At 34.5% G+C, this 22,264-nt stretch overlaps 1 protein-coding gene across 10 annotated transcripts in view; it reads right to left on the bottom strand.

The window, feature by feature from the left end:
• Nucleotides 1-20,845, bottom strand: part of LOC127870789 (EH domain-binding protein 1-like) — an 81,524-nt gene extending 60,679 nt beyond the window's left edge. For 7 of the 10 annotated variants that reach the window (XR_008044910.1, XR_008044912.1, XR_008044909.1 and 4 more), the window contains exons 1-4: nt 12,700-12,990; nt 5,175-5,331; nt 2,548-2,605; nt 1,635-1,784 (exon numbers count right to left, since the gene is read on the bottom strand). Coding sequence is in view for 6 of the 10 variants with exons in the window: in XM_052413268.1 (XP_052269228.1) it covers nt 1,635-1,784; nt 2,548-2,605; nt 5,175-5,275 (309 nt within the window). In the remaining 4 variants the exon portion in view is untranslated. Of the gene's footprint in view, nt 1-1,634; nt 1,785-2,547; nt 2,606-5,174; nt 5,332-12,699; nt 12,991-13,246; nt 13,353-20,734 lie in introns of those variants that run through there. The other 3 variants (XM_052413269.1, XM_052413270.1, XM_052413272.1) reach the window with 3 other exon arrangements.
• Nucleotides 20,846-22,264: the final 1,419 nt, after the last annotated feature.

Here is a 22,264-nt window from a genome sequence, read left to right as displayed (position 1 = left end):
GGGTGAGAGGGGGGTATAATGTGGTGGGGGGGGAGGTTGGGGGGGGGGCAGGAAGGGATTCTGGGTAGGGGCGTGGGGTATTGTTTGGGCGGAATCCATTGTGGTATTCAGGTAAGTGTTGTTTTGTCAAAGTAATAATAAAATGTGATCATAAATAAATAAGTTATGGCAATTTAAGTAAAATGTTCAATTATCTAAGTGTAAAAGGGGCCATAATTATGTCAAAATGATTAATACAGTGGTCTGCTCTTGTTTATAGGTTGGGGTCATGTTGGTAAACAAGTATGCAACATATAAAAGCAATATGTCAAAGGATATAGGAAATATTTGGGGTAGTACGCAAACTTTAACATAGATTTATCAATAATATGCATATTCTAAGTATAAAAGGGGCATTAATTATGACAAAATGCTTGATAGAGTTGTCTGCTCTTGTTTATAGGTTGGGGTGATGTTGGTTAACAAGTATGCAAAATATGAAAGCAATATGTCAAGGGACAATGAAAATAAATGGGGTAGTACGAAAACTTTAACGTTTGCTGCATATTCTAAGTGGAAAAGGGGCCATAATTATGACAAATGCTTGATAGAGTTGTCTGCTCTTGTTTAAAGGTTGTGGTCATGTTGGTAAACAAGTATGCAAAATATGAAAGCAATATGTCGAGGGACAAAGAAAATATCTGGGGTAGTACGAAAACTTTAACATTTGCACGCTAACGCAGACGCTAACGCATACGCTATAAAACGCCGACGCCGGGGTGAGTAGGATAGCTCCACTATATATATTTTATATATAATAGTCGAGCTAAAAAAGGGCAGAATTTTTTTTCATTCGTCATATGGCAAACTTTAAACATTTTAAGTAACTTCGTAACATTGTTTCCAAGTAAGTACTTATCAATCATCAGTTATATGTTCAGCATAATTTCATATAGTATGTTTCTTATTAAATACATTTTGGTGTCAATATCAAGTAATACTGTATGTTTTTCTTTAAAATGTACAATAGCCAATAAAACACGTTGGGGGATTCTGTATTAAACAGACCACGGACAAATGAAGAAGGGGAAAAAAGTTGAGACATATTATAAAAGGTTGGGGTATAAACATAGAAAGGGAAATGTTGCTACTGCGGGACCAACTCAATATAGCCTAATGAAGCTTCAGACGTAATAAAGCTTAGGTCAAGGGATTCAATAACATCCCAACAACAGGTTAATTGCTCTGAATTTTTTACCAAAATAATAATAATAAACTCGTAGCTATATTTTGAAGCTTTCATTAAAATTAACTTTAAATACTACTCTACTTTTGGGAATAATGCACATAGTTTTGAACTTGATAATACGCCTCTATTATAAAGGGTACTTGGTTAGTATTGAGTACAGACATTGTTTTATCTTGTCTCAAAAAAACATGTTGAAAGTAAACATCATACAATGATGGACAACTACACAAAACATCAATTAAATATGACATCATGCAAATAAACAAATCATGTCACTATTATGCACATGTGAGGTGTATTTCAACATTATTGAATAAATACACATTCATGAGACAGGGTTTTATTTCAATAATGAGTTCGGGTGGATGGGTTAAAACTATCAATACATTTCTACCATTTAACTCACATCTTCAATGACAAAATGCCACTCCTTGTCCTCGTATGCAGAGTGTTTGTTGTCCCTGAACAAGGTCACTTGTATCTCCACGTTCTCTGGTACCGTCCAGGAAACCACCCCCAGGTATGGGTTCTTGATCGTCGGCTCCCATTCATGAAGCTGGATATATATGCAACACGTTCTGGGAAAGCCAGCACAGGCTTATCAGAGACAACACTTTCCACTTGTATAGTTCTTTTTGTTTAAAGGTAGTCGCTTCTTCGCGAAAATCCATTATAGGTAGGAAAAGTCTTCCCTGATATGCTTGTGCGGACACTTTAAACACATGCAGAAAGCCCAGTTTTCCAGGACAAGGCTCATTGGAACCTAATGTACAACTGGGCTGGTATACCAAAAGGGCCGTAAGTAAAGTCTTATGTATATTGTAACTTAAGTAATACATTTTGATGTAAAAGTATTGAAATAATAATCTTAGGAGCAAAATTTAGATTATGTATATTAATTACATTAAATAAAAATAATTTTCATTTTTAAAGTTTTTTTATTAACTCAACTAAGGCAATTGAAATTGTTTCAATGTAAAGCGTTCCCAGGAAGGTAGGTTTGCAATTGCCTGATTGAAAAAAGTTTTTAAAATATCTTTTACTGGACAATATTAGGGAAAATTTACATATGAATTAATGTACCAGCACACAATGTTCAGTTAAATACAGATTTTCTAAACATTACAAATTTTTATCAGAGAGAGAGAGTGTACAGATTTCATTACAGCAGTAAGAAAACTTGTAAGGCCTAGTCTTAAAAGCAAAATGTTCATGTTTTCAAATTTTATTGAATTTCTTTTATTCACAATTAACAGAAAACAAGCATTTCATACTCAGGTTTTATCTAGTTGCATAACATTATCATTAACATGCCATACCATGGTAGACTTCCGACGATTTCTTCTGGTCCAGACAATGCACACCTTGTTTGGTTGCCTGAACGATAACATGTAGACACAGTTAATCTTAAATTAGCCCTTTAACATCACATATGTACACTCTTATTTTATAAATACCTTGTAAGCAATCATACTACATCCCAAATTTCACTACTACTTATTTTCTTATGCCTGAAAGAAGTGAAAACTTGATCACTGTTTACATTACATAATTCCAAATAAATGTTGTTATTGAATTTGTTAGATTATTTATTAAAAATTGATGTGTTTTTTTTTAAATTTAAAAGCATTTTATTTGCAATAAAAAATGGCTATGAAAGAACATTAGGTATCAGTCGTAGAAGTAAAATAATAAAGAATGAAATGTACATGAAGTACTGCTATAAATTGTACATGTCCAGTTCTGTAAAGTAGAATTTGAATACAATGTACTACTGAAACAGTGTGATGAAAAACATTTTTGACATGTAGCTTTATCTTTACAATATCATCATTTAATCATAATATTGCAACCAGATAAATAGTACTGAATGTGAAAATGTTTAATATATGCAAAATCAGCACTATTTAAATATTTATCTTCTATTTAGAGGCATTGTCACATTCAATACGCCTATTTAACATCACAGGTCTTCCATTTTGTCAAACCAAAATATTATCAACCTTTCTATTTTCACTAGGGATGGCAAAATTATTCGAATATTCGATTGAATGGTCAGCATTCGAATAATAAATGATATTCGCATATTTGCATTATTATCCAAACGTAATTTCACCAATATTTTATGACCTGCGAACCGCTTACTAAAAAGCAACCGAAATCACCTGGGAGTTTCATGTTTGACTTGACGTTGTTCGTGTCAAACTGATAACGCGGCCCGTATCAGTGTTGATTGCGCAATGCAATATACACGCTCAAAAAAAGGCCCCGACTGTTGTTTGCCAATGGGGTGCCAATTAACGGTTTCAATTGACTGGCGAATAATGATCAAGTTTTGTGATCACAGTATGTACAGCAATTAAAATGTGTGAATTACTCAAATCGCGCAATGCAATATACTTACTATAAGAAAGGGCCTGAACTGTTGTTTGTCAATTAGGTACCAATTAAGGGCTTCAATTTACTTGCGAATAATAAATTAGTTTTTGTGATCATGAGTTTGAACAGACATTTAAATATGTAAATTACTCAAAAGTAACAGATGATATAAACTAAACAATCATCAAGGAATCATAATTCAAATCTGAAAATGCCACCAGCCCCTTCTGCAGTATGGAATACTTTACACGGTCTGTGGATAAGAAGACCGCAACATGTTATGTGTGTAAACTTAGTTTTACATATGCGCGGTCTGCTACAAATCTGTGGAATCATTAAAAAATAAAATTCTATGACACGATGTTTTTCATTCTTTTTGTGCCCGATCACAGTATCGGTCATAGTATTAGTCGACAGCGATACAATTTTTCGATAGCAACGTTAATAAACAGCCTCGTATTTAGCAAACGGATATAACTTACAAACCAATGGAAATTAACACATAACAAGGTAAAACAAGAGGGCCTGAAAGGTATCCCCCGCAACATATGCTTTGTTTGAGGATGGGTGCAAATTGGACGGATGAACATAATGATAGATGGACGGACGGAGGACAATAACACAAAACTAAGACAAAGGAAGGTTCTTAAGCCTTCACAATTTATGCATATATATATACTCATATCAAGTTTAAATGAAATCCGCCAAAGCACTTCCAAGATATGGCTCCGGACACAAAAGTGCCGGACGGACAGCCGGACGGACAACGCCAAAACAATATCCCTCCGCCTCTGGCGCAGGAATATATTCATACCAAGTTTCAAAGAAATTCGCCAAAGCGCTTCCAAGATATGGCTCCGGACAAAAAAATACCTATAGTAAAAAGCATTTTTTCAAGATACAAAGGGCCATAAGTCTGTTTTTAACAGATGGTGTACAATGCCATTTGGCGTGCATCATCCTCTTATGCATATATATACTCATACCAAGTTTAAATGAAATCCGCCAAAGCACTTCCAAGATATGGCTCCGGACACAAAAGTGCCTATAGTAAAAAGCATTTTTTCAAGATACAAAGGGCCATAAGTCTATTTTTAACAGATGGTGTACAATTCCATTTGGCGTGCATCATCCTCTTATGCATATATATACTCATACCAAGTTTCAATGAAATCCGGCAAAGAACTTCCAAGATATGGCTCCGGACACTAAAAAGCATTTTTTCAAGATACAAAGGGCCATAAGTCTGTTTTTAACAGATGGTGTACAATGCCATTTGGCGTGCATCATCCTCTTATGCATATATATACTCATACCAAGTTTAAATGAAATCCACCAAAGAACTTCCAAGATATGGCTCCGGACACAAAAGTGCCGGACAGACGGGCTGACGAACAGCCGGACGGACGGACGGACAACGCCAAAACAATATCCCTCCGCCTCTGGCGGGGGATAATCAATCCTGCTGTTTTATGCGCATATTCGAATATTCGATTGAATGAATTTGCGAACATTCGAATACCGATATTGGTATTCGATGCCATCCCTAATTTTCACAGACACCCACCATTTCTTAGAACTTTCAACTTGCAATTCCTGATACGAGGCAGTGAACTGAAACTTGGAGGCTGCCTTGCCAACTCTTTGAAGCCTCTTCCACACACTCATCTTTCTTCCACTTGAAGAGCTCGGTGAACTATGGGAGGTAATCCATCTCTAATTTCCTGAAATTGGGTGAAAAAACGGTTTATATTTTACTAGTGGTGTAAAAGTGGAATTTTATGTAGGTTTTTACAATGCAAAGAAGTAATTATTTTTATATTTTACATTTAATTTATATTACTTTTTATATAATAATATTCATAATAATGATAGTGATTATAGGCCCGCCAGCTGAGTTGGTATCTGAGGATCTTGGGTTAGGTCATCTGCCCTGCCAATTAACTTGTGTGGGAACTGGTCATACAATCTTTTCTATGGCCATTCTACCACTACCTTTGATTTAAGAAGGGCAGTTGTCAGTTACTGCCAGAATGTGCAATGGTGAACCAGCAATAAAGTGTTAGTTAGTAAACTAACTACCATGATAAGACCTCAATCCTGCTAAAAATTTCAAAATATCAAATTAAACATACAAATTATTACTTTTTTATCATAAATAAATTGACTAAGTATTAACATGTCCCCTGGAGGTGAACAGATGAAACAAAGACTAAGACTGAAAACCATTTCCCAACAGGCAGAAGTTAAAACAAGAGTGCCTGAAAGGCCCAAAGTCGCTCACCTGAGATAAAAAGAAATGACCTGTTCTTTGCAGCCCAAGATATCAATAGAACAAATGTTCTAACCAAATTTCATGAAGAATGAACAACAAATGGCCCCATGGCGGAAATGTTTTTCAACAGACTGGAACCATTTTTGAACTCGTCCAAGACATTATTGGGACAAATCTTCTGACAAAGTTTCATGAAGATCCAACAATAAATGTGGCTCTACAGTGTTAACAAGGCAAATTCATGACGCACAACGTCGACAGACAATTGACAAAAGGTGATCACAAAAGTTCACCATGAGCAAAAAATATTATGCTCATAAAGATTGTCACCATGTGTGAAGATCAGCAAGTGTCATTTAGATTGAACTAAAAATGTGACTAAAAGTATTCACAATGTTTTACTATAAACAACTGTGGTGGTGCGGTCTCATTCGCTTACGCAAGTGAACCGGTCACGGGACGGTTACAAGTTATGTAACTTTGTGAGCACTTATGTAATACGGAAATATTTATCGAGTCTAATTAAAGACACTTACCGTATTTTACCATGTATAGCGCGCTTCCATGTATAACGCGCATGCGATTTTTTAAAACCAACATGGAGAAAAAAAAAGAATTCAAGACCAAAAACCTGAAAATTTGGCCGAAAATGGCCGCCATTCTTATATTGCGCAATCATTTAATCTGAGTTTTTCGGGCGCTTAATTTTTTGTTTAAAAGTAGGGAGCATTTAAACGATCAGGAGCATGGGTTGCATAGCACTATATTTTTGACAATTTTTAAGATTATTCTCTCAAGAACACTGTTATGTCCTTATTGCCGCGCACTGCGCATGTTTTTTCAAGACCCCTGCGCGTTAAATTCGAACCACTATTACCTATTCCTCACATTTGAACAGTGTAACATTTTCATTACCTGCCGCTCACAACATCGTATGACATCTTCTGCAGACCCGCAACATCTCAATGTCCAATTTTACACAAATCGTCTGTGGATCCCATTTTATTTTTCATTGACTTAAATATTTCCCCTTTAAGAGATGCTCCCCAATAAATCCAGTTTGACCCGGTATTTCGCGCCTGCACTGCGTCTAGTTGATAAGTATTTATAGTAAGACAAAGAATACACCCTAACGCTCAATTCCATACAGTTGGCGTTATCGGCGTAAAGCCATTTGACAAATTTCATTTGTTTGTCTCTATTGAAAGAAAATAAAACGAGTCTATATCTCTATTGTTGGTTTGTAACCTACGTAGTATACTCGCACAGTAGCATATTTATGCAGAGATCGGAAAATCATTGATAAATGTATTCGTCGTTTCAATGCTTAGGGCCTAGTAATTTCGGCAAATCGGAACTCAACTTACGTAAAACACTTGCTCAATAAACCGTTGAACTCCACCTCCGTTAATTCTCTGCAAAAGGTTCGAAGGCGGAGCTTTGCATGTGCTATTATTTAATTGGACGATTGCCATTGAGGAACAAACACACGATTGGTTCGGCATGTTGATTGCTAGACAAAGGAAGCCAATTTTGTCGGCGAGAAACTTGTCGCTTTATTGCTTCAGACAGGAAGCGGCTTTCCTTTGATGACGTCAAACTGTCAATTCACATAGAGTGCACATTTTCGGAATTGCTAACATTAAACTTTGGATTAAATTATCAAAATAAAGCAAAAGCGAAGTTGAGAAATATTATTGAAATAATTAGCCTCAGTTCAAATAAGACGTTTTGCGTTGTAAATCAACGAGTTTTCATGACAACAAAAACTTTAACAAACAATACCGCGGCCAGGGGATCGATATACCTCGATTTTTTTTAATGAACAATCAATGAAGAAGTGTGAAAAACACCAACAAAGATATTTTTTTCATCTTTTAATTTTTGTCAAAAATGTTACTACCCCGGTCATTCCTAACCTTTCCCGCTATTTGTTGTTTCGACAACGGCCCCTTCAGTCTATAACATTATAGGGTGTAGTTTCTTTGCAATAACAAAAATGGCGGCAATTGTGAAGATTTACGATTACGAAATGGATTTTTAGCAATTAAGCAACCAGGAAAGCGTTGTGTCAATGTATTACGCGCACTGAATTTTTATTTTGAAATTTGAAGGTAAAAAACTGCGCGCTATGCATGGTAAAATACGGTATTTCTAACACACTTACTGGTTGTAATTCAATTAACTAAAGGCATCCAGTCAGATACTCCTGAATACACTCAAAGAATTAATCTATAAGTGAAAACCAAAGCAGCTTTAATGAAAATAACTTACTTTAGTCTAAAGAATCTATGCATCGTTAAAAATGAACAAATACAGCAAATACCTTAATGAATGTAAAAAGAAGTTCACAATCTGTCAAAAAAACTGATATAAATATTAGTTACTGTTAGTATAGAAGTTCCTTCAAAAATTTAGTTTATAAAATAAGTCTAACTTAATCTAAAGAACACAATTGATGGAGAGTGGAAAACTCCAGTGACTCAAATGAAAAAAATAAGAAGAATTTACAAAAGTTATTTCAATCAAAAGTCTTTCTAATTTAGAAAACGCCAAATAACAAAATTGCCATGGAAACAGTTTCATAGCACAGTAGTCTGTTAAATACATCAAAACACAGTAGGTTTACTTGGCTTATCAGTAAAGATCAAAGATAAGGCTCTACAGTGCATTAGTACATGTACCGTACAGTTGTTTAATGACATAGGTTTAATAAATTGCATGCAAACTACTGTCTTTATGTACACCACATTTTGTGAAAGAAGTCCCAGGTTATTATACAAGGGAGTTAATTATTAGTTAACTATTAGAAAGTATGTACAAGTTATCTTTCTTTAACATTATGGCTTATCACAACTAGAAATGGCGCGGCAGAGGCCGACGCGTATCCCCACGCCGAATGTTTGACCCAGGGGCGCACCAGGGTTGGTAATGGGGCCATGCATAGTTGAGATTGACGGTATTGTCATAAGAAAAGTTCAGTATCAATAAGAAGTGAATCGGTGTAGAAATGAAGAAATTATACACATGTAGTAAAAGTCAATTTTGGGTGGGCGTTGCCTATGTGGGCAGGGCACCCCAGGGTTGGTAATGGGGCCATACATAGTTGAGATTTACTGTATTGTCATAAGAGAGGTTCAGTATCAATTTGAAGTAAATCGGTGCAGAAATGAAGAAATTATAGTAAAAGGCAATTTTGGTTGGGCGTGGCCTATGTGGGCGGGGCGCCCCAGGGGCCATGCATAGTTGAGATTGACCGTATTGTCATAAGAGAGGTTCAGTATCAATTTGAAGACAATCATTGTAAAAATGAAGAAATTATAGTAAAATAAGCTAAAAAATGAGTAAAAATCTCTGACCCGGCCCCACCCCATAACTTTTGACCCAGGGGTCAGATCAAAATTCCAAATAGTTCACCGTCGCACATATGCTCATAGCTGCCATGTGTGTAAGTTTCAAGGTTCTAGTGCTAATAGTGTAGGAGGAGCAGGTTGCCAGGACGGACGGACATAACCACAATATCCCCACTTTTTCTCCGAAAAGCATGGAAGATAACTAGACTGTTACAAGTTTTCACTATATACATATAGAGAAAACTTCCCCAACTCCTGGCGGCCATGTTTTTCCACCAATCATGACCATTTTTTACCTCATCCAAGATATTATTGGGATGAATCTTCTGACCAAGTTTCATAAAGATTAGACAATAAATGTGGCCTCTAGAGTGTTAACAAGATTTTACTATAGCCATATATAGCCATATAAGGAAAAATGCCCCACCCCTTGGCAGCCATGTTTTTAAAACAAAGGTTACCATTTTTGAATTCATCCAAGATATCATTGGGACAAATCTTCTGAGCAAGTTTCATGAAGATCGGAAAATAAATGTGGCCTCAAGAGTGTTAACAAGGTTTTAATATAGCCATATAAGGAAAAATGCCCCGCCCCCTGGCGGCCATGTTCTTCAACCAACCAGCATCATTTTTAAACTCGTCCAGAATATTATTGAGATGAATCTTCTGACCAAGTTTCATGAAGCTCAGACAATAAATGTGGCCTCTAGAGTGTTAACAAGAATTAACTAAAGCCATATAAGGAAAAATGCCCGCCCCTTGGCAGCCATGTATTTCAAGCAAACGTAACCATTTTCGAACTCATCCAAGATATCGTTGAGACCAATCTTCTGACCAAATTTCATGAAGATTGGACAATAAATGTGGCCTCTAGAGAGTTAACAAGGCAAATGTGCCATATAAGGAAAAATGCCCCAACCCCTGGCAGCCATGTTTTTCAACCAACCGGCATCATTTTCGAACTCGTCCAAGATATTAATGGGATGAATCTTCTGACCAAGTTTCATAAAGATTGGACAATAAATGTGACCTCTAGAGTGTTAACAAGATTTTACTACAGCCATATATAGCCATATAAGGAAAAATGCCCCGCCCCTTGGCAGCCATGTTTTTCAAGCAAAGGTTACCATTTTTGAACTCATCCAAGATATCATTGGGACAAATCTTCTGAGCAAGTTTGATGAAGATCGGAAAATAAATGTGACCTTTACAGTGTTAACAAGGTTTTACTATAGCGACATAAGGAAAAATGCCCTGCCCCCTGGCGGATATTTGTTTTTCAACCAACCAGCATCATTTTCGAACTCGTCCAAGATTTTATTAGGATAAATCTCCTGACCAAGTTTCATGAAGATCAGACAATTAATGTGGCCTCTAGACTCTAGAGTGTTAACAAGATTTTACTAAAGCCATATATAGCCATATAAGGAAAAATGCCCCGCCCCTTGGTAGCCATGTTTTTCAAGCAAACGTTTCCATTTTCGAACTCATTCAAGATATCATTGAGACCAATCTTCTGACCAAATTTCATGAAGATTGGACAATAAATGTGGCCTCTAGAGAGTTAACAAGTCTAATGTTGACGCCGCACAACGGACGACGGACAAAAGGAGATCACAAAAGCTCACCATGAGCACGTTGTGTTCAGGTGAGCTAAAAAGTAGGTGGTCATAGGAAAAGACATTTGTTGGATGTAATTTTAGAACATGGATGTAATTTTTAGAACCTTGATAATGAGACATTTTATAACAAGATGTGTTTGTGAAACACAATGTCCCCCTATATGGTGTTTGACCTTGAAAGATGACCTTGACCTTGACCCTTCACCACTCAAAATGTGCAGCTCCATGAGATACACATGCATTTCAAATATAAATTGCTAGCTTCAATATTGCAGAAGTGACATTACATGAGCAATTTTGACTCATATATTTAACCTTGAAGGATGACCTTGACCTTTCACCACTCAAAATGTGCAGCTGCATGAGATACACATGCATGCCAAATATCAAGTTGCTATCTTCAATATTGCAAAAGTATTTATAAAATAAGCAATTTGGGCCACATATATTTGACCTCTGACCTTGAAGGATGACCTTGACCTTGACCTTTCACCACTCAAATTGTGCAGCTCCATGAGATACACATGCATGCCAAATATCAAATTGCTATCTTCAAAATTTCATAAGTATTCATAAAATAAGCAATTTGGGCCACATATATTTGACCTCTGACCTTGAAGGATGACCTTGACCTTGACCTTTGACCACTCAAAATGTGCAGCTCCATGAGATACACATGCATGCCAAATATCAAGTTGCTATCTTCAATATTGCAAAAGTATTCATAAAATGAGCGATTTTGTCCACATATATTTATCCTCTGACCTTGAAGGATGACCTTGACCTTGACCTTTCACCACTCAAAATGTGCAGCTCCATGAGATACACATGCATGCCAAATATCAAGTTGCTATATTCAATATAGCAAAAGTTATTGCAAAATGTTAAAGTTGGCACAAACAGACCAACAGACAGACCAACAGACAGGGCAAAAACAATATGTCCCCCACTACTATAGTGAGGGACATAAAAAGATAAAAGCATTTCCCAACAAAAACATGCCATCCTTCACCATCCTTCACTTCATAGACACATTTTGCTGTCAAATTCTATAGGATAGCCCAACATTTTTGGGGTTTTATTATATATGTCTCTTATACATGTTGGTCATCAGCTTAAATAATATTGACTCAGCAACCATGTGATTGACACATCAATTATCCAGATTACTTAGTCACCAAGTTCACATTTAAGCCTATAATACTGTTGATGAATGTCAGTATGTTGCCCGTTCTGCAATGACACATTACAAAGATGTATAGGTAGTTTCCCCACAACAAGAAATCTGATAAATAAGCTGATTCCTTTATACCAGCATTTGATGGAAGTGATCTCAATTTAATGCATGACAAAAAACAAACTTTTTTTATACTTTCACTTTAAAGTTTTGCTTTCCATATTTAATAGTTGCATAATGATAATCACATAAATCTATATAAACACATTAAAACATGTGCATTACATACACTAAATCAATATAGAAGAATTGCTTTTCAAAAGATAAATTCAGCAGTTACTTCACGGTCACCGAAATGCAACCAAATAAAACTGTTACTGAAGTGCAAAAGTAATATTTAACAATAGATCAGAAATCAAATTCTACAAATATTATCTTCTATGTTTCTATATGAATTTATTTACATGAACTTAACTTCTATCTCTTAAAAACAAGAATGTGATATACTTTTAGTATATTTCACGTTATAAACATACTTAAATATTATTTCAAGTCAGGCACTTAACTATGGTAGATATAATTAACAAAATGATAAAAGACAGGCTGTTTTATTTTTAATTGAGAGAGTGTTTAATTTACATTCTCTTTCACACCATGTAATGTACCTCATAATTATGTATAAAGCTTCTTCAGCATTAATGGTTTTCTTATTAAATTTCACCAGCAGGTTGCTGACACACAATCTGTCTACATTTCCAACATGACTATGAATATGACATTTTTCTCTCCTTTGTACATTGATATCATTCATATCAGGAATATTTAATAATTACCAGGTAGTGTACAGTGTGGGTATCTACTAGTATGCCATATGCAAAATTAGAGATTAGCAACACATTTCAACAAATGACACTTAAGTTTGGCTTTAACATTTTTAAATAAAACACACCACATGTCATTTCTTATTATAAAATCATTGCAGAAAATAAATAAAAAATGTATTTAAGAGTAACACAAGAGTTATGACTTCTCAATTAAGATCAGTCTCTTAATATTTTCACAGTACAATATTTACGTGTACCATATCCAACAACTACCTATGTTATTAATATATTTTTACAAAACATAATGAAACACAACTAAATATCTATGAAGAGTATTATAATACATTATACACTAATATTATCAACATTTATAACAAGCAAAGCATACTTGAACAAAAATGTTTTCCACTTCAATTTCACGCTGACTTGGTGAGTAATCACATCAACAACTTCCTGTATAATAGCACATATTAATTTCCTACTTGCAAGTTAACCATAAAGTTTGCATCTGCTCTTACCAACAAAGGTGTTCAACAACATGTGTATAAATGTCTCACCCAACAAAACATGTCAATATCTAGTTATTTAAACTAAAATCTTCATATTTTTCTTTAAAGAATAAATAATTATTAAAAAATTGTTCCTTTATCAATGATAAAATATGGTTTCTTATGTATAATTAGTATCATTTAAATTGAGATAAATGGAATCACCAATCAGGGTCAAACTTTAAGAAATAGTACACACAAAAATCAGTTGCACATTTCAAAGATGCATTTCTTTTTGCGAATTGGTGCTAAAAATATCCAAAAACTTATCTTAAAAAATAAAAACAAAGCATACAAACACATACAAATATAACACCTTTTCACTGGTTAAGTAATATGAGTTATCTATTAACAATTCAAGAGATTGAGGTGAACTTATGAAAAGACAAAAACTCTCAATCATGATGAAAGATATAGAAAGTAAGTTATCATGGAACCAGAACAAACAATTCATCATCTTTCTGCTAAATTACCAAACCAGCCCTGCTAATCAGGTGAATCATCCATCAGACCACATGGCCAGTGTAATAGTACTGCTGCAGAAAAGTATATTGTTACAATCAGCAACAACTGTTAATGTGAAAGATTGATGGAAAAATAAATGATGAATATGCTTTCTATGTATTATATTACCTGTTTGTCTATTTAAAGTGAATTTATGGGCATTTTTCACTGTTGAATTGAACTGAAAAGAATTACAGGTCAAAAGTGTTAGTTAAAATGTGGCAACTGACCAATTATCTGCAACTCATCTTGCTACCAGTTGTTTATAAAAAATATATATTTTATCCTGCCTCTGTTGCAAACATTGACCAAATAAAGCAGGGTCGAATAAATTTCCTATCTCCGGTCAACAGGAAGTAGTGTATTCCTACGCGCGCTGTGACACATGATAACAAATAAAAATCAGTTTTTGTTTTGCTGTTTCACATTGTTTTCAATTTCCAACAATAAAAATATCTCATTCTCGATTCATTTTTTATTTGTTCACATAATTTCAATAGGAAAGTATTAAAAGGACCAGTTTAATGTGGAACTATTTTTACGTGACATAATCGGTAGTAATTGGGTCGTAAGGAATGGTTGTGAACATGTAGGAGCTGACCAGAATAATTATTTTGTTATCTTAATTAATCATTTGTCTTTGATAAAATGTGTTAGCGGCATAATTTTAAATGAAGCAGGATAAATAGAATACATGGTTGGTGCCGAGATGGAGAAAGTTTATCTGGTTCGGCCCGAAAAAGAAAAAAAGGCTCGCTAAAGCTCGCCCAATTTTCTTTTTCTAAGCCTCACCAGATAAACTTTCTCCATCTCGGCACCAACCATGTATTCTCTATATATTTGATATTTTACATGACTGTCCCAGTCCTCTAAGCCGAGCTGAACTGTCTTTTTATTAGGATCAGAGTTAGTGTTCGTGTGTCTTATAAAGAGATATCGTTTCTGGAAATTAAAATGATCCGTAAAACAAAATTGTGTCTTTGTGTCGTATGAACGAATCTGCACTAAAACAAAATTTAGATTCACATCGTACATGCATGATATACATGCTGGCAAATTCGACTGTTGATATTAAAATGCATTATTTTTCTCTTTCTGGGATATTGTTACCTCTGTTATGTGCTTGATGTGTGTCAGGTATAAGTTATCATATATATCTTTCACTAGTACCCTAGTATTATTGTTTGACGTTGGAATAAGAAATAAAACTTATAATAATCTGGGCTTTTTTTGCAACTAATCTTTAAATGCAGTTTTATTGTATATATTCAATTCAATATTTTTCTTTATTTCAATCCATGAAATTACTTTCGTCATCTCAAAGTTGGCGGGAACAAGAAAAAATATGGTGATAATGAGAGCTCGAGATATCTGATTAGGCGTTTTCAAAGAAAAAATGAGACAAAATTTACCTTTGTTTTAACATCTAAATACCTGCTAAGTGGTCTAACTAAAGCCGTCACCGTGTGGCATAATACTCACAAAAGGCGTAACAATTAGTGTATGAGATTCAATGCGCGTTTCTTACGATTCTTTGATGTTAAAACAATTCTGAACTGTACATGCACATTTTGTAGTTTTAAATGCAAGGTTCAATCGCTTATTATATAGTACAGGATAAAATAAAAATGAAAAGCCATTCTGGGATAGAACAACATCCTGCAAATTTGTGATGCTTTATAAACGCAAAAATATAACTGGCAATGCATTTTGGAATGTTGTTCGTAAAAACAATAAGTCTTTCGGCCTTTCGGCAGGCTGTGTATTAATTGCAGTTCATTGCAGTTAAAGTGACAGGCCTTACTCAAGTGTTAATGGCTTACAACATTAGACACGTAAGGTCATTGATGCAATTAACAGATAAATTATCTACCGCACATTATCGGGAGCAGCCGGGCGAAGCGGGACGGTGAAGTATCAAAGAAACAATTTCTCACTCACCTTTGCCGACACTGCGACAGTTATTCGCACTTCGAGATAAACGACAGTAAATACATGTAAAATCGGGACTCGGGGCAAATTTTTATATTGAGAAATCGAATTATTCGAGATGTGCGATGTGTATTAATATAGATAAAGAAGGAAAAAGGGACAATGAGCTTACCTCGACACTCGACATATGGAGAAAGTCAAGATATGCAATGTCGAGATAACGAGAGTAGACTGTACAACCTTTACCTAAAGCCATCATGACTCACCTATACCTTTAAAACATGATCTCAATGTCATTAAGTTTTAAAGTTACACGTTTGGTGAAATTCAGCCAAAAGGTCTTGGATAGGACTCAACAATGGAGGCTCAAAGCTTTGCTCTTTAAGTATCACTTTCACCTTTAGCCTGCATAATTGAATCATGCCTTCTGCACATTGTATCTATGCCTACATTGTAAAACATTTGATGCAGTTTTCATAAGAATCCTTTAAAGAGTAAAGGAGATTTGTCGCAGACATGACATGGTGAATCAAACCTTCGACCTTAAAGTCCTACCTTCCCCTTGAGCCAACATGACTCACTAACATGCCTTGTGCAAATTTCATGAAAATTCTTCTAAGGGTATAGGAAATATTAGAGGCACAAACAAAGAGTTTCAAACTTTTGACCGTGAAGTACAACCTTGGCATTGAGTCGGCATATCTACACATCCTCATCATTCCCTTAACAATAAGGCAAGTTAAATTTAAATCCATCCATAAATGTAGTAGATATGGAGATGACAAGACTATGAAGTCTCAAACATATAACCTTTAAGGATATGAAGTCTCAAACATATAACCTTTAAGGAAAGTTAAAATGTGCACAAATAACAGCTCAACAGTTAAACTGACAATAGTAGGATTCTTGTTTTTTAATTTGTTTTTGCAATATAGTTAACCCTATTTAAGTCATATACATGTAGAATCTAGGTTTGCTTTGCTGATCTATGTCAGTAATAAGTGCACAAGTGACTTACACCAATACCTGAAATTGGTCAAAGATCAGTAAAACAGGGAATAGAAGAAAAACAAGTACAGTTCAACCTGACTTGGCTTTTAACTGCATACTGCAGTCAGTCTAGATTCACCTGTCAAAAATCATTCTAGATCGCATTCTATATGCTGTTTGCACATAGCCATTTTTACTTTGCTTCTGAGAGGAAAAGATTTAAAACAACGTATGACATATTTTGTAATATACAAAATAAATTATTAATTTTCTACCAGAATGAGCCTACATGTACATGTATGCTTACATTATACAGTGCAAACAAAACTGTGTGTGGTAACGAACAAACAATAGTTCCAACTGACCTACTACTAGTATCTAAAAACTTGTCCCCTGTGTTTCAGATTAGCACCATTGTTGCAGATTAGCAGCATGTTGCTTTAACAGTGTTTTGGGACTTGGGATGTTGACAGAGTCTTGACCAAATGAGGTTTCGATAGAAAAACATGTGTTTAATATCGTTCTATGGTGTACAAGCAGTCCCTGAATATGGTGAGGGCGTTCCCGGAAGTCTTCAAATTTGGTGAAGGGTATATTTAGAACTTGATGTCTTATCATGTTGGTTTAAAGGTTATTTATAGCATGCAAATCTTAAAATAGTAACAGCCAATCAGAATCCACAGCTCAATCACAACCACATTTTTCAAGATGGTGGTTTGACACTTTCAACACAATCAATTATTTTGATGTTAACAGACATTAAACATTTGAAAAAAAGGAACAAATATATAGACCAAAGGTGAATAATTCTGATTATAATGATTTATAGTCATATATAAATACAGTATTTGTGATCTTTATGAAAATTACCCACGACTCAAGAGGTACATAACCATTATTTTCATAGTATCCTCCCTGCCATAGTATTGTGACTTGAAAGAAAACCCAGCAAGAAGTGCTTAAAGTTCATGTTATTTTTCAGTTTTTAGAAGTTGTAATTTATTTGATGGTTCTACATGACTATTTTGATGATCATTCTCGTGATTTCCGGTGTTCATTGGAAAGAAGGTCATGTTTATTCCAAGGTGATGCTATGATTTTTAAATTACGTTACACACAACTACGTTAGTTTGTTTATAAATTAATAGCACACGGTTGTTTAATCAAATAGTTTATATGCCGCTTACATTTGAAAAAAATGTTAAAATATTTTAAGAACAACACGATAAGGAGTTTCGTGTTAGCTATTAATATTCTACTTTTAGAACAAGCACATGAGGGAGCTAAATCTAGCCAGTATTTTGTCAAAACAATGCTGATATAAATGCAGTTTTGGTTGTTATGTCCAAGAATACACATTTAACTATAGATTGACACATTATAACACATGCGTGTTTTTGTATTTGTTCACTTCCAAAATTCATATGTATTCATTAAGAGGGCTGATACTACAGATAGACATGCAAGTATATTTTATAAGAATGTATCAAGTCATGATGAATTACAATATTTACCTGTTTTTGTCGCATTTTTGATCTGCTAAACGATGGTGACTGTGTAAAAAGCCTTTTTTCTAACGAAGTGCAGCATATGCAAACAATATATCACAGGATTTTACCAGATTTCTATAACCACAACTCAAAAAGACCCATGACTCAACAAGAACATACCATATACAAATATTGATACACTATTGTATTATATCTTCTCAGAGAGAAGTCCATATGAATAGATTCCCAGAACCAGATAATTTTCTGTGACGGCTCTGGGACTCCATATGCACCCCTTCATAAACACAAAGCAGTGCTCTGCAACTGATCAGTGCGCATCCCTAAACAGACGTTGGGTCATTTGTGACAATTTAAGGAAAGCAATGAATTAACTTTAAAGGGGCCTTTTTAAGTTTTGGTAAATAAAAAAATATAAATAAATGGTTTCAGATTCGCAAATTTTTGTTGTAGTTATGAATTTTAAGAGGAAACAGTAATTCTGAACATTTACCATGTTCTTAGACTATAATATCCATTATACATGTATGCATCTTTTGACGATTTGAAAAGCTGAAAATTATAAAGCATTGCAATGTAAAACGATTGAACAATTTGGAGAGTGTTGTTATATTTTGTGATACTACGAGGATGACTTATATAAAGTATAAAATGCATTAACATTTGTGTGAGGACAGATAGCCCAGTGGTCTTAGCGGGTGACTTTTAATCCATTTACTCCAGGGGTCAGTGATTTGAGCCCAGTTGAGGGTTACTTATTGTTTCTTTCTTTGAGTTTATTCATGTTTTTTTTTCCTGGATTTTTTAGATCCAACATTTACATTTATCAATATAAAGCATTTATTGACAAACTGCAATACATGCTTAAATCTGTGAAAAGGCCCCTATAGCTTTAAAGACAAATTTAATTTACCTGAATGGCAACCTACAGAAGTTATCCTTTGCATTCACCCTAAATAAACCAAAAAAATGTTTCATAAAGCTTTTCTTGTTTAAATTTTTATGTTGAAATTTGGAACAGTATAAATGTTTGGCATTGTAATTGGACTTGGGCTACATAGAAAATCACAATATTCAACAATTGGTGTACTGCAACCTAACTGATAGAGACACTTAAAATCAGCATCGTTGGGACACTTTTTTCATCATGATAGAGTACGAAAAAAACACAGAGTGAATAAAAAGCAATTCTTTTGTGATTTTATGGTGCCATTTGCACTTTATTTTTTGTCAGGTAAACATTGATAATTTTTTGCAGTTAGCCCTTTAAAGGGGCCTTTTCACGTTTGGGTACATTGACAAAATTGAAAAAAGTTGTTTCAGATTCGCAAATTTTCATTTTAGTTATGATATTTGTGAGGAAACAGTATTACTGAACATTTACCATGCTCTAAAATAGCCATTATATGCATCTTTTGACGATTTAAAAACCTGAAATTTATAAAGCGTTGCAACGCGAAACGAATTAATAATTTGGAGAGTTCTGTTGTTGTAGTTATATTTGGTGAAACTACGAGAATTGGTTATATAAAACATTGTATCTGGAAGGATGGCCGAGAGGTCTAAATGGGAGACCTTTTACTCCAGGACTCCAGTGGTTCAAGCCCTGCTGAGGTTTACCTTTTTTCTTTTTGAAATTTTATTCTTGATTTTTTACTGGAGAATTTTGGATCCAATGTTTTAGGCCCTCAATCTATCACATCTGCGGCTGAATTTCGGCCGCAGTCCCCCACCTGAAAAGTATACTTTTTTCCCCTTTTGGGGGGAAAAAATTCCCCCTGAATTTTTTTTATTTCATTTTTTTATTTTTTATAGAAAAATGTGTCTCATGATTATTATATCTCAATTCTATTTCAATTTAATCTTGTCAAACATACTAAATTATGAAAAAAGAAATGAATAAAGTGTAAACATGTACAAATGTAATAATGAGAGATAGTAGGTAAAAAAATCCCCCAAAAAGGGAAACGCCGCGAAAATTCCCCCTCATGAGGATAGCGACCCGCTTCCCCTAAAATGGATTGAGGGCCCTGGTTACTTTTATCAATATAAAGCATTTAATGACAAACTTCAAAAAATGCCAAAATCTGTGAAAAGGCCCCTTTAATTGGTGATCAAATTATGAACCTTTGGTTTCAAGACGCTGCATTGCAACTCTTAGCAACCCTTTGGGTTATAAAGCTGAGAGTTGAATTATTGAAACAAATAGTAATCAAAAACTATGAATTGAAGAAGACTGAAGAATCCCATCATGACATGAGTACAAAGACGGCGCAACGTCTCATTCGATCTATTCGGAATTGCAGTTGCCTTCAGAAATTTCATTTAATACTGTTTTAATTTAACATTTGTTTTCAGTGAATAAATATGTAAAAATGACTTAATACCACTTACCAAACAAACCAAATGTGTTTTGTTTTCTATTTTGACAGGTTATGGTACATTTGTTTGTTTATTTATTTATTTATAAAGCAATGCGGTTAAACCGGTTTCAGATGAAATGAACCACAACGAGAATCGATTACTTACTTGCGGTGTTTTGTCTAGTCTGGTTCCTAGCTTCGGTTGCACAGGTACTTGAAACAAGAAATATCTTTAAACAAGAAATATCTTTAAAAAAGATATACGGCGTAAATAGTTTAATGAATGAGATCAAGGATAGCGAATGTCTTTTTCTGTGCAGTTCTTAGCTGCATCACACGCAGTACGGGATGTTACGGGGAGTTTTCGCGGCTTATTTTACATTATAACATATTGCTGGTCATAAACCTATAGATACAAAACAGAAAACCAAAAGAAGAATGGAAGTGAAATTTAAACATATGAGTCAACCGGCCACACGAGAACAAACCTGTTTTAGTGGTCTGTCGGGCATTGCTATTTGATTCGATTATTAACAGTATCGAGAATCATCGTGCTCATGCTTAAAGTGATATTATGGGCATTTTGCACTGTTGAATTGAGCTGAAAAGAATTAACAGGTCAAAATAGTTAGTTAAAATGTGGTTACTGATCAATTATCTGCAACTCACCTTGCTACCAGTTGTTTATAAAAATATATTTTATATTCGATATTCTTACGTGACCCACCCAGTCCTGTAAGCCGAAATGATCCGTAAAACAATATTGTGTCTTTGTGTCGTATGAACAAATCTGCACTAAAACTAAATTTAGGTTCAACTCGTAAACGCATGATCAGTTGTCAAACGAAAGTACGGTTAATATTCAAATGCATTATTTTTCTCTTTCTGGTATATTGTTTTAGTATGTTGATGCTGCATTAATTACTATAAGTGTATATGAAGTAGAAACATAAAAAATAATCAACGGTTGCGATAGACACCTATAAACTGTTACATGCTCATTATATCACTTTAGTACATTAGGCAATATGGTGGAATAATTATTGTTAAATTTATTAAAAAAAATATTTATCATTGTATTGTTGAAAACACATTAAGAATCTATTATTGACATTCCATAATTATATTGCTGAATATCTTCTTTTAACATATTTCTGGTCTAAAGAAAATTCCAGGTCACCTAGTTCACGGATAGCGTCTTTATTATATAACGATTATTTTACTGACCGCGAACTCCTGTGATGACCTGTATATAAACTCTGAATGTCCGCGACTTGACCCGAAACCTCGCGGGTTGAAATGCAATTCTTTAAAGTGAGGCCTCGCTTCCACTGCTCTTTATACTTTTACATGTTAACATGTTGACAGAAATATGGAAGTAAGTACTTAATATGAGAACATAGCCTTTTAAGTATAAACGCTTTTGCGCTGGTAATACTCTGAAAATAAAAGGTGTACGCACAAACTGTATTGATGTCGAGAATTGAGTGTAAAACTGTTCTATCTATTAAGCCTTTTCATTAGAGATAAAATTGTTTCATACAGTAAAACAGTGTTACAA

The sequence above is a fragment of the Dreissena polymorpha genome, chromosome 3 (assembly GCF_020536995.1).
Source record: "Dreissena polymorpha isolate Duluth1 chromosome 3, UMN_Dpol_1.0, whole genome shotgun sequence".
Classification (NCBI taxonomy): Eukaryota; Metazoa; Mollusca; class Bivalvia; order Myida; family Dreissenidae; genus Dreissena; species Dreissena polymorpha.
This window is presented reverse-complemented; position numbering and strand designations above follow the sequence as displayed.